The 12,657-nt window shown below is 47.5% G+C and overlaps 1 protein-coding gene across 2 annotated transcripts in view; it reads right to left on the reverse strand.

The window, feature by feature from the left end:
* Positions 1-465: 465 nt before the first annotated feature.
* TBC1D22B (TBC1 domain family member 22B) overlaps positions 466-12,657 on the reverse strand; it is a 40,548-nt gene continuing 28,356 nt past the window's right edge. For both annotated transcript variants that reach the window (XM_053392941.1, XM_053392940.1), the window contains exons 9-13: positions 5,266-5,372; positions 4,062-4,137; positions 3,451-3,578; positions 3,112-3,207; positions 466-2,587 (exon numbers count right to left, since the gene is read on the reverse strand). In XM_053392941.1, the coding sequence (XP_053248916.1) occupies positions 2,459-2,587; positions 3,112-3,207; positions 3,451-3,578; positions 4,062-4,137; positions 5,266-5,372 (536 nt within the window). In that variant the 3' untranslated portion in view covers positions 466-2,458. The remainder of the gene's footprint in view (positions 2,588-3,111; positions 3,208-3,450; positions 3,579-4,061; positions 4,138-5,265; positions 5,373-12,657) is intronic.

Raw genomic sequence — 12,657 nt, forward strand, 5'->3', positions numbered from 1 at the left:
TCAAAGTGGTAATTCTAAAACAGGGGTCAGGAAACGTTTTTAGCAGGGGGCCGGTCCACTGTCCCTCAGATGTTGTGGGGGGCTGGTCTATATTTTGAGGGGGGGAAATGAATGAATTCCTATGCCCCACAAATAACCCAGAGATGCATTTTCAATAAAAGGACACATTCTACTCATGTAAAAACACGCTGATTCCCGGACCGTCCGCGGGCTGGATTTAGAAGGTGATTGGGCTGGATCCGGCCCCCGGGTCTTAGTTTGCCTACCCATGTTCTAAAAGGTGACATAACTAAGCATCATAAATTGGGGAATTCCTGCTTCAGGAGAAAGGGCAGAATTAGACTGAAACCTTTCAAAAAGAAAGAGGAAAGCAATGGGAGATTGATTCAGGAATGAGAGGAAGTCCTCAAAAGCCTCATCGCTCCTCATCCACAAACCCACCAAGAATAAAGATCAGCAACAAGGGATGGTTTTCTCTTTTAATTAGTCATGTTAAACTAATGACCACCAGGTCGCTGTCTCGGAGGAAACAACAAAAGGCACACACACAAAAGAAAAAAAATCAAATCAGAATGCCTGAGAAAACAATTCCAGGTTAGGGAAGCAACTTGAGAGACACTGCTGGGTGTTTGAATGGTGGAAAGGCCCTCACCCTTCTCATGCCTTCTGGTGCCTTCATTGGACGGCTTCTCTTTCTTGGCCCAGGAGGAAAAAACAAAACAAAACAAACAGAGGTGGGCGTAGTCTGAAGCCTGATGAGAAGAACAGCAAAGGTTGGCCCAACGCAAGGAGAGGACCTCAGCCTAAGGGAGCAGATCTGCCCCAAGAGGTCAAGGCTTGGCACTAATGAGGCTGCACCTGCTAGCTGGAAGAAACGGTTAAAATGAAAAACATTCTCCATTTCCCCAATGAAAATCACATTGAGACAATGGTGGGAGAGAGATAGAGGAAGGGAGCTTAGGAGAGAAGCCATCTCCTACCTCCTCTGAACAGTTCGGAAGCCTTGCAGCAAGATGCCCATCTGTCTTCCCCGCTGCTCAAGCAAAGGACTAGATTCTTGCTAGGGCTGGAAGAAGGAAAGCCAGGAGGTGCTGGTGAGGACCCTTTTCCTCGCTACAGCAATGTGCAAGGGAGACTTGCTACAGCAATGTACAAGACTGGTCTCCGCTGCTGCTGCTGCTGCTGCTGCTGCTGCACTACTTGAGAGCAGAGGGCTGCCATGCTTGTTATAAGGGCATGCTGGAGTGTGGAGGGGGTAAGGTGGGTGCCCTTCAGGTCAACATCCACCTGGTCCAAGGTGCCTGTTCCAGCAGAACGTGCCTCTCTCTTCAAACCCTTCACTTCCTTGGCACTGGAGGTTGTGCAATGCTGCTTCACTTTGGAGTCAAGTTTTCTGGACAGAAACAAAATGCTTATATCGGGGGTTGGGGGTGGAAATGAGCTAGTGCAGATGTGCCGACAGCTCTGACACCCTGGTGACCGGGGGATGCAGCAGGCCCACTGTTATTTGCAACCTAGGCAGCCTTTATACGCTTGGGACGCACGTTATAAATATAAAATCATATCTGCTACAAACAGAAGACTTATATTGTACATCTTTTACCCATATACACAAGAACACAATATACACATAATGCCTTGGAGGAATGTCATTGTCACAGAAAGGATTTCCTTTTCGAAGCACAGCTCCCCCACCCTGACGCTCTCCGGTTCAACACACACAGTAGATCAGTCAGTCAATCAATCAATCAATTAATCAAGTCAATCAATCAAGTCAATCACAGGAGGCGTCCTATCACTTGTGTCATTCCCAACTGTGCGTGGACAAGACAGCCTTTGAACACATACGAGCCCCCGTATGCAGAGAGGCGCGATTGCGCAGGAGTGGAGTGTTACGCGAGTGTGTGTGTGTGTGTCTCTTGTTAACCTTTTGAAATGGTGCACTTCTTCAGACATGTGGAGTGAAGCTAAGCCCTGAGAGCTTCTTGTGTCCAACGGCACTGCCATCCCCTGGGCAGGACTCTTTGTAAGGCATCTTCATTGGGGACTTTGATTGAACAACATCTGAAGAAGGAGAAGAAGAACACAGGCCCAGCTGGGAGTGTGTGAGTGTGTCTGTGCTTAGGCGGGTTAACAAGAGGCTGCAAGGCTTAGATGACCCATGCTGGAGCTTGGAAAGGCAGTCAGAGGCTCAGTTTATTCTTACAGCCCCTGCCCGCCCACCCTGCACCCTGGGCTCAGGTCACCGTCACAGCACAGGACACAAATGGTAGTTTGAGTGGCACATCCACGCACAGAGTGGTAGGCAGGCACACGCAAAAGTTAAGACAGAGGTCCAATGTGAGCTTTTTACAGCAGAGTGGCTCCTGGTCAGTGGCTCCGAGGACTCGGGTGATGCAATGCCACAGTGATTGGGATCGGGCCAGCATGATGGGGAGCAGAGGCGGATCCCTGGCCCCTATCGGCGGTAGTGATTGGGCGCATCTGCAAACATGTACTTGAGTCTGTAGGCTTCGGCGAGGAGGAGTCCAATCTCTTCGTTGCCCCAGTGTATCGTGGGAAGGTTTTGTAGCAACATTAGAAGGCCCTGAAATTAAGAAAGAAACTTGGGTACGCAGAAAGAAGCAAGATGTGGCTCTTGGTTTTTTGTGTTTTTTTTTTAAAAAAGCAAAAGCCCTTTTTGTTCTTTTGTGGTTTCATGTGTTGAGATCTCTACAGCTATGGCAGAAACCTTTATCTGTGCAGTCTTGTTTCAATTAAGTATAAATCACAGCTACTGATTTACTGATTTTCACTTTAGGGGGAAAGAAAAAGTGGTGATTTTGACAACAGGCAGGGGAGAATGTAGTATATTTCAAATATCCAAACACAGAATACTTGGGTCTTCCTCTAACAGGCGACGCACTAAGTTTACTAGATCTCCCAGTCAGGGAAAGCATTTTTTTAAAAAAGCCTGGATCTCTGGATTGGGAAATTTCATACACCTAATTACATGCCAGAGATTTCGTTGCTCATGCTGCCATCTGTTGCCTTACTCTAGACAGATACATCCTCAAGCAGGATAATTATGTGGCATCCTTTCCCAAATGTGGCTGCCTTCTGAAGATTTACCTGGAAGTCCTCTTCATCCAAGATCTCTTTCCTCCACTTAATCAAGAATGCAGCGCAGACATATAAGTGGAAATGAGAGAATCCCTCTGGCTCAGACTGGGGGAAAAAGACACTTGGGGTTAAAAAGAATGAAATTAGCATGGATTTTTTTTTCATGGCTTCTCCCCAGTTTTATGGGGCTGTATGGATGTGACAGAACTCTTTTATGTCATCACATGAATATGCTGCCACACAAAAGCCGGTTTGTAGTGCCTGCTCCCGTATAAGACTTTTTCTGGGAGAATCCCTACTGAGCACCATTCTCCAACCACAAGGCTAAACAAGCCAACCCACCCGTACCTGGTAAGTGTCCCAAAGGCGGATGGTGCAGCGAAGAGGAAGCTCCCGCATCAGTAAGTTGTTCATCCAGCGGAAGGCGAACTGCAGGTATTCCACTTCATACTTCCTAAAGTGATTGTGTACCTGCTCTGAAACAGCACATGCCATTTACACGGCTGAATATGGAGTGTGGCTCATACGCCGCGTCTCAGGAAGCTCCACTTTCAGCCACAGTCTCTGTTCCATCCAACCAAATCCCTCCCACATAACAAGCCCACGCCAAATGCCTCCCGCAGGCATCATTCAGATGCTTTAGCCCCCTTCTTCTGATGAATCACATATTCTCTTCTGTGCCTCTCGGCTCATGGCCTCTCACCCACCCCCTTTCCCCCACAGTGTCCCATTTCCAACACCCCTTAATGGCATCAAGCTAACAGATTTGACCCCCTGGTCTGACTACCACCTAGCCCTGCCGCCTGGCTAAAGAAGCTTCGAGAAGCCTGCTTTCCGCTTTATGCATTCCGCCCTCAACGCCGAGGTGAGCCCACAATTGTTGCAACTCGGTTGGAGATGTGAACAATTAAGAACTTGGCAAGTTCGACTTCCCCTCTGGTAGCTTGAATTTCACCTACCATCGATACGGCTGACAAGTTCCTCCAGTGCTTTGACTTTCTTTTGGATCCCCGGCTGTGCAAACGTGTAATTGTCCTGCAGCAAAACACATGGTGAGTTTAAGAGGAGCAAGTCCAGCAGATACATGTGCCATTGTTTCTCTTAGCCCAGTGTCGTACACGGTGGAAATGCCTTCTGAGGGCAACAAGAAATGCCAAGAGGTGGAACCTGGGACCTTAGACATGCAACTTTTCCTCAGCTAGGAAACACAGGTGCTATAAATCTCCTGCAGGGTGAAAGAACCATTTGGATGGTAGCAGTGGTTCCTGAAGGAGAAAAAATAAAAAGGGGGGGCAGTGACAACCATTTTTCTCTCCAGTAACAAGCCCATTTTCTCAGGAGTTTGTTGAAGTAATACAGCAAGATAAAAGCAAGGAGAATGAGAGAGGCAAGGCTGATTTGGTTTGGGGGCAAGTCTGCCTGGAAAGCTCCATTCCTCATCAGAAAGTGAGGAAGCTCTTTTCTGTTGGCAAGCGACCTCTAGATCTACAAAGAAAGGGAACCATTACAGCTTCAGAAAAAGCCATTTTGAGGTGGAAACGTGCCCAATCATATGAAGGAGGAAATCTATGCCAACGTTTGTGAGAGCTTGAGGAAAACGACGCAGAGCTCACAGAGCAAAATTTCATTTGGATGAATACATAAATATGAAAGGGAAGCAGGAGCCTTTAGCTTGAAGCCTACTGGGAAGGGGGGATCTTCAATGAAAATAAAGGAGAAATAAAGGGAGGTGTCTTGGGCACTGCTGAGGAGTAGGCCAAGGAAGGAAGGTTTAAAACAGGGATGGGGGATCTCGGGACCAGGGCTAAAATATGGCCCTTCAGACCTCTATGAGGCCCTTGAGGTTCTCCCCAGACCACACTCCTCACTGGCCCTATGGCGGACCCTCTTTGAGTGCTTTTGTCTGGCCTGGATGCATCCCTAATCATCCCTAAGCAATAATACTTGGTGCTTCCCTGGATGGAGGATGGGGGGGTTGTGTGAGTGAGTATAGAAACTAGCTTACTATACAAAGGGAAAAGTCATGTTTGGATGCTCCTCCTGAAGTGTGGGAGAAGGAAACATGATCGGGGTGATTGATGGGGAATGCAAAGACGGAGTTATCAAAAGTACGGAGAGATGCAGAGAGGCAAAATAAGTGGTGCATAAGAGGAAACTCCTTACCTGTATCCCATCTAGCAGTTTGCTCATACACCAAAAGCTGTCTGCTTCAATGCTCCGCATCACATCCTGAGACAGGTTTGTTACATCAAAATTTTCCACGTCTTCTTCTGAAAAACAAAGGGAGGCAGGCTTTGGGGAGAGAGCAAGGCCTAGGGATTTATTTATTTTTTAATAGCTACCCCACTCTTATTTATTTACACCTCACCTTTTCTTCCAAGGAGTTTAAGGTCTCTTACATGGTTCTCCCTGCCCCCCTCATTTAATCCCCACAACAACCCTGTGAGATATGTTAGGCCGAGAGTGAGTAACTGGCTCAAAGCCCCCCAGTGAGCTTCATGGCCAAGCGGAGATTCAGAGCCTAGTTTCTCCCAGGTCCTAGTCTGACACTCTAACCCAGGCTTCCTCAACCTCGGCCCTCCAGATGTTTTGAGACTACAATTCCCATCATCCCTGACCACTGGTCCTGCTAGCTAGGGATCACGGGAGTTGTAGGCCAAAACATCTGGAGGGCCGAGGTTGAGGAAGCCTGCTCTAACCGTTCTGTACCTGAGGTCCCCAGATGTTGTTGCACTACAATTCCCATCATCCCTAGCTGGCAAGGCCAATGGTCAGGGATGATGGGAATTGTAGTCCAACAACACCTGGGGATGCAAGGTTGAGAAAGGCTACACCACACTGGCTCTCTTCAGCTGCAAAGGCTTGCAGAGTGGCTTAAAGACTATATGCAGGGGGAAAGCAAATTCGGGTGCTTATGTTTTAAGTAACATAGAACCACCCTGGGATCTTTGGATAAAGGGCAGTATACAAACTTGGGGGGGGGGGGATTAATCATTGCAACTGACCAGCTGGGATGGAAACAGTTCTGGGAGAGGAGCCAAAAGGAGCTGGTGTCTCAGAAGAGCAATGAGGTGCCCTGCGTCCCATCTCTGCTTTTGCCACAGCCTGATGAAATGCTTAATGCCAAATGCGGAATATCTGTCTTCTTTGCTTTTTAAAAAAGCACATATGAGCTGCCAGCTAAGAGCCACCCAGAAGTTTGATCCAGAGTTACAGCATGATCCTGAAGGGAAACCCTGAGTCAAGGGAAAGGTGGAGGACACAGGCCAGTAAGGAGGCTAAGAGGGGGTTAAAAGCTAGGTGTGAGCTGGAAGTGGGGTGGAGTCAGTGTATATAGGGAAAGGGAGGAGCAAAAGGAGGGAGATTTTGAAAAGGGAGGGCTGAGACTCAGGTGGTATCAGAGTGCTGCAGCTACAATTGGCTAATCCCAAGGTCAGAGCTGGAGGCTGAGGAGCCAGACACCATGCAACTGCATCCTGATGAGACAGCAAGAATGGCACTTAATGCCCCTTGGGGAGACAACTCAAAGTCTTGCGGGATTTAAAGTGGGGCACACAAAGGGTGCAAGACATTAACTGGGCTCAGTCTCCCCTGAAATGTGCCTGCATTCCTGTTTATTGGAATACCTCTGTTCAGTCGTTGGGATGAACCAATCTTTCTGCATCCATTAACTAAGCTCAGGCAGGGAAACCCCTGCTAAAATGAAGGTGGGTTTTCCTCTCTTTTAGCAAGGGATTCTTGAATCAAGAAGAGGTCTGCACTGGAATCCCCTGATAAAATTGGGGGGACACACCTTATAAAGCCCTAACTCCAAAGCATCTTACACCTGATGTTGTTGTGATGTCAGGTGATTGACAGATGGGCTCACCAGACCAAGCCTGATGAGGATCTGGCCTGTGGAGCCTAAACGGTTTTTCACCCTTTTTCCAGGGACCCCAGATATGGAGCTCTGTGATGTTGAAATGCCACCTCCTCAAACATGTACCCTCCAGGTCCAGGTTCACTGTGACACGCAGAACTCACATGGTCCTACCTGTGACCAAGGTCGCCCTAAGGCACACAACAATATGGCTTCCTAGAGCATTTTGTACCAGCAATGGTCAAACCAATTCCATCATCATCATGATGGAAGCTCCAACTCAAAAGGTGGACAGAATGGAGTGCACAACAAGTTCACAGGGACAGCTCTGCTGCCAACTTGCAAATCTCTTTAACACACTAATTCTGCGCTTGTCATCTCTCCCACACTGGTAATGAAGAAAAGTGAGACAAGCCTGGGCTGCTGATAGGGGGAATATGGACCAAGGGTCAGGATGGCATCTGTGTATATTCGCTCTTTCAAACAACAGCCATGGAATCCGGAGAATCTGAACTTTTATTTCCAATAAAAGACAGAGAACCTACAACTCTCACCATCTGACCCTCCTAAATTTCAGGTGCATATGGGCTTGGCTCAATGTTATTGGGGAAACACACTGTAGGTGTTCAGGGGCTCTCTTTTTTATTACTTCACATATTCCAGGATTGTAGTGTGGCATTTATGACAGGTTTCCAGCCTGAGCCTTGATGAGTCATGATTACAAAGCAAAATCTGGAATGCTACGGTCAGTTCCTGCTAAAGGCATAAAGTCTAATCACATGTGATTATTATTTTTTTAAGGCTCATGAGAACTCCTGGAGTTACATAAGTTTCTGGAAGTACCTGATAAAAGCTGCATATACCTGATAAAAGACGAAGAGCTGTACACAGATCAAGTTTTACAGAAATAACTCTGGAGTGCATAGGTCTTTCTTTAGAGATGAATGAGGCAGGTATAATCTTCCCTTTTTTCACTCCTCTTTCTATATAAACCCTTCTCATGTTATGGTTCTAAAGACAGACATTATATTCAGCAGCACTGCCCAGTTCTGATTCTCAACAGGGCTGGTCCCTTTCCCTTCCACATTCTAAGTTCCAATTTTCCATTTCATGCCTGGGAGTGGGGTGGGAATGTAGGCCAATGGTAGTTGAAACCAAATTCTATAGTACCCCCTTCTCCCAAAAAATATATCCAAACAAACCAATATGTTGAAACGCCATACTGAAACGATACTGCATCCTTATACAGTGGTACCTTAGGTTAAGTACCGTATTTTTCACCCCATAGGACGCACCAGCCCATAGGACGCACCTAGTTTTTTGGGGGGGAAATAAAGGGGGAAAAAATTTTTTCCCCAGGTGCGGGGCTGGGGCGGGGGAAGCCCGAGCTTCCCCCGACCCCAACCCCCAAAACAGGCTGCTATCCGCTAGCCGTGGGAGAGCCGTGCCACTTGGCGCGGCTCTCCCACGGCTAGCGGAGTGCTGCGCCAAGCCCGAAGCTTGGGGCGTGCTGAGCTCAGCGCGCCCCAAGCTTCTGGGTGCAGGCAAGCTCTCCGCTAGCCGTGGGAGAGCTGGGTCTCCCACGGCTAGCGGATAGCTTCCTGTAGCCTGGAGAGCGAGAGGGGTCGGTGCGCACCGACCCTTCTCGCTCTCCAGGCTTCAGCAAAAGCCGGCATTCGCCCCATAGGACGCACACACATTTCCCCTTCATTTTTGGAGGGGAAAAATTGCATCCTATAGGGTGAAAAATACGGTACTTAATTGGTTCCGGAGGTCCGTTCTTAACCTGAAACTGTTCTTGACCTGAAGCACAACTTTAGCTAAGGGGCCTCCTGCTGCTGCCACACCACTGGGGCATGATTTCTGTTCTCATCCTGAAGCAAAGTTCTTAACCCGAGGTACTATTTCTGGGTTAGCGGAGTCTGTAACCTGCCTGAAGCATATGTAACTTGAAGCGTATGTAACCCGAGGTACCACTGTACATTTTTAATAGCAATTGATTTTGTAGTTACAGAATTGGAATTGTTTTTTAAAATAGAGTTCCAAATTCTTCCTACTTTTTAAGGGCAGGATTCAAGCCAGAAATTGACATTCCTTGTCAATCAAGACCTATTGCTCCCCACCCCCCCTCTTGCTCCATCCATCTGTGCAAGCTTTCTGTGGTTTCTCTGATGCCAGGATACAATTGTCAAATCCATTAAAAGGCAGCAGAGGAATACAAAACTGGCCACTCTCTGCCTCAGTGGTGGCTGCCTTGCTAATGGATATCACAGAACGTCCCTAGCAAGAGATGCTTTGGCTGGCAGCGTTGAACAGGAGGTTACGCTTCACCCATGATTCTTTTGAAAAGCCAAGGACAAGCCATTCAAACCTCCTACAGTGTTAAGAGCTACTGCTGAGCAACTGGCCTAGTTCTCTGGTTCAAGGAATTGAGGGCTCTGAGCCCAGGAAGGGCAGCTGCTTTGGGATGCAGATAGGCAGGCACCGAACTCTACAAGCTGAATTCAGAGCAGGATTTGTGAAAGTCGGCTTTGGGCTCTGGTTTCTTCCATTAGAGTTCGCAGCCCCATGGGAGTTAGTTTTGGAATGGATTAGCCTCTATTTCAAAAAATAAAATCCTTGCAGGAGGAAATGCCTTGAGCTATTCCTTTAAATGGGACGTGGGTGGTGCTGTGGTGTAAACCACTGAGCAGTTCAAATCCCTGCAACAGGGTGAGCTCCCGTTGTTCGGTCCCAGCTCCTGCCAACCTAGCAGTTTGAAAGCACATCAAAGTGCAAGTAGATAAATAGGTACGCTCTGCCGGGAAGGTAAACGGTGTTTCCATGCGCTGCTCTGGTTTCACCAGAAGAGGCTTAGTCATGCTGGCCACATGACCTGGTAAAACTGTCTGCGGACAAGCATCGGCTCCCACGGCCTATAGAGTGAGATGAGCGCTGCAACCCCAGAGTCGCTCGCGCCTGGACCTAACTGTCAGGGGTCCTTTACCTTTATTCATTTAAATAAGCTGCCCTCCTCCATAGTCTTAGTTACTCTCTAACCTAAGAAGAAGGCATTTTAATCTGGAAAGTCCATTAGGATAAAATGTTTTTTAGAAAGCACGTTTCAGTAGCTAAAATGCAAGGTTTCTAGACATCCATAATTTTCACACTTTCCAAGCGGTTAGATGGGAGAGCCATGATAGGATCTTCCATTTTATTTTTACTTACGCGTGACCACATAGGGATCTTCAAATTTGATCTACGCAGTGGTGTAGGAAGAACGGAACTTCAATTTTGCCCTCCTGTGCTGTTTTGCTTATCTAAATCAGCTCCGGCCCCAGCCACCTTTTGCCTTTCTTAGGAAAAAATAGATACACTACTTCTGTTTCCCCCTGCTGTAGGGCAAACAGGAAAACAATGATGAAGGAAAGGGCTAAACACTCTTTCTTGCAGCTGTCAGTGAGGCCACTGTGGTGAGGCCCTACAACCTATTTTACAGGGCTGGGCCAAGGTATTTTGTTACCTGTTGTGAAAGGCAAGATGGTGCCAGCTTCCCATTCCATATACAGAAATCGATTGGGTGGGCAGCTAAATTTTCCTTCCAGCACTGGCGATTTGGATAGCATATTTCACTGCACTTGAAGGTCAGGACAGGGTGTGTGGCTACAGAAGAATATAGCTGGGGAGGGGGTTCAGGGCGAATAGCCATAGCTATCAACTTACAGATTTGAAAATAAGGGACCAGCAGCCTCGAAAATAAGGGATCAGTAGCCCAAATAAGGGATTTTCAAAGCACAGGTATGTTCAACTTCTGAGCCCCTCCGAGCCAAAGGCAGAAAGCCCAGCCAGCAGCCAAACAAAGCCTCAAGCGGTGGTTCCCACAGCGCAGCAACCCAGCAAAAGGGATGCAGCAAGGAAAACCACCGTCACCTCTCCGCAAAGGCGAGTCCCCAGGCAACGCGGCCAATTTGATCGGCACAAGGCATGCAAGCTCCACCCCTCAGTCGTTCTTAGACTCCTTATTGGGTGAGCAACGCAGCCAAGCAACACAGTTGGAGCCTCCCTCCTCCCTGGCTGGCAGGGAGGGAGGGAGAAGAGCTGCTTCCTTTGAAACCCAGGAAATTTAAGGGACATCATCAATAAGGGTCAGCAGCGGGACACGGCACTGGGATAAGGGAGTTTCCCACCAAATAAGGGACGGTTGACAGCTATGCGAATAGCTGAGGAAAGCACCTGAGGAGGCTGCCTTGCCTAACGGTAGGACTGGCCCTGGAACAATGAGTAAAACTGGAATAAGTTTGGTATGGTGTAAAGGAGCAACGGTATTATTGATTCAAGAAGCAACATAGGAGTGTCAGAAGCTGCCTTATATAGAGGCAGACTATTGGTCAATCAAGTTCAGTAATGTCCGCACTGACTGGCAGCAGCTCTCCAAGATTTCAGACAGGGACCTCTAACTAGCCCTATCTGAAGATGTATGGGATTAAACTTGGAGTCTTCTGCACAGAGATGCTCTATGGCAATAATGTGTAATAGCCCTGCCAGCTATTTGGAGCTGAAAGTATTAATTGCTGTAGATGGAGGGCCACAAGCTTTTGTCTTTACCCTCAGACCAATACCTCTCCCAAACACCACCATTCCAGCTTCAGGGTGGGGGTGGGAGTGGGAGCCATCACTGAACAGCAGGAAGGCACCAATGCTGTGGCAGCCCAGCAGCAAACAGCGTATGAGGCACATTAGGGTAATGGAGATGGCAGCAGGCGACTAACTGGCAATGGCAGTCAGGGAAGGAGAGATGGGAGATTCTCCCAGGCAGCCCACCCTGAGTCTTTGAAACGCACATTGTCATCAACACTAATTGCAGCTTCACGAAAAGACTCTGCAGACTCTCAAAAGCGTAACAGCTCTTAAACAGTTTCTTACCCATCAAAGGTCTGAAAGTTAAATCTAGCTCTAAGCAATTAGTGTCGGCAGTGATGATGGACTGTCTTCACATAAAGAGACCCCTCCGCTTCCCCCATCAAACCTGAAAGGAAAGCGCCATTCACCGCAACCAGCCTAGCGGCATTAAAGGAATCTCATTGAAACAGGCTCTTCCAAGTCTTTTCAGCTCCAGTTAATTTTGGACCCCAGCAAGAGAGGAGAGCCCTTTTTGCAGAGTCAAAGGGAGCAGCACTAGCTCAAGAAAGGAGTGTGGCTAAATGCATGTCTGCTGTGAGGTAGGTGGGATTGTTTAACTTGCGGCTGCCTGCCATTCAGCAATGCACTTGATCAGTTGACTGCCTTTTAATATTATCAATACAGCACTATAGGTGCCATTTTGAAAGCCGAAGCACTTGAGAGATAACATACACTATGACTTCATTCAAAAAGCCTACCACTCACTGTTAGGAGGGAAGGCCATTTTTAATATTTTCTTTTCCATCACCTAATACAGTAACATAGCTGAATCAAAGCGGTCTCACAAAATTAAAAAGTTCACCCTTTGCTTACAGTTCCATGGATTAAAAATCTACTCCAATTAATATTGGCGCCCTCTGAATAATTAAAAAAAGCTCCCATTTAAATCAAAATTCTAGGGCCGAACAAACTTTGGCAACTTCACACTACAAGGTTTATTTTAATCAGCTAAGAGACTGGAGACTCTTAAATATGTAACACAGGAAATGACCAACAGTATTTAGGAAAACTGTCCTATTCTTTTGAGAAAAGGCTGG

The sequence above is a fragment of the Podarcis raffonei genome, chromosome 6, assembly GCF_027172205.1.
Source record: "Podarcis raffonei isolate rPodRaf1 chromosome 6, rPodRaf1.pri, whole genome shotgun sequence".
In the NCBI taxonomy this organism is placed as follows: Eukaryota; Metazoa; Chordata; class Lepidosauria; order Squamata; family Lacertidae; genus Podarcis; species Podarcis raffonei.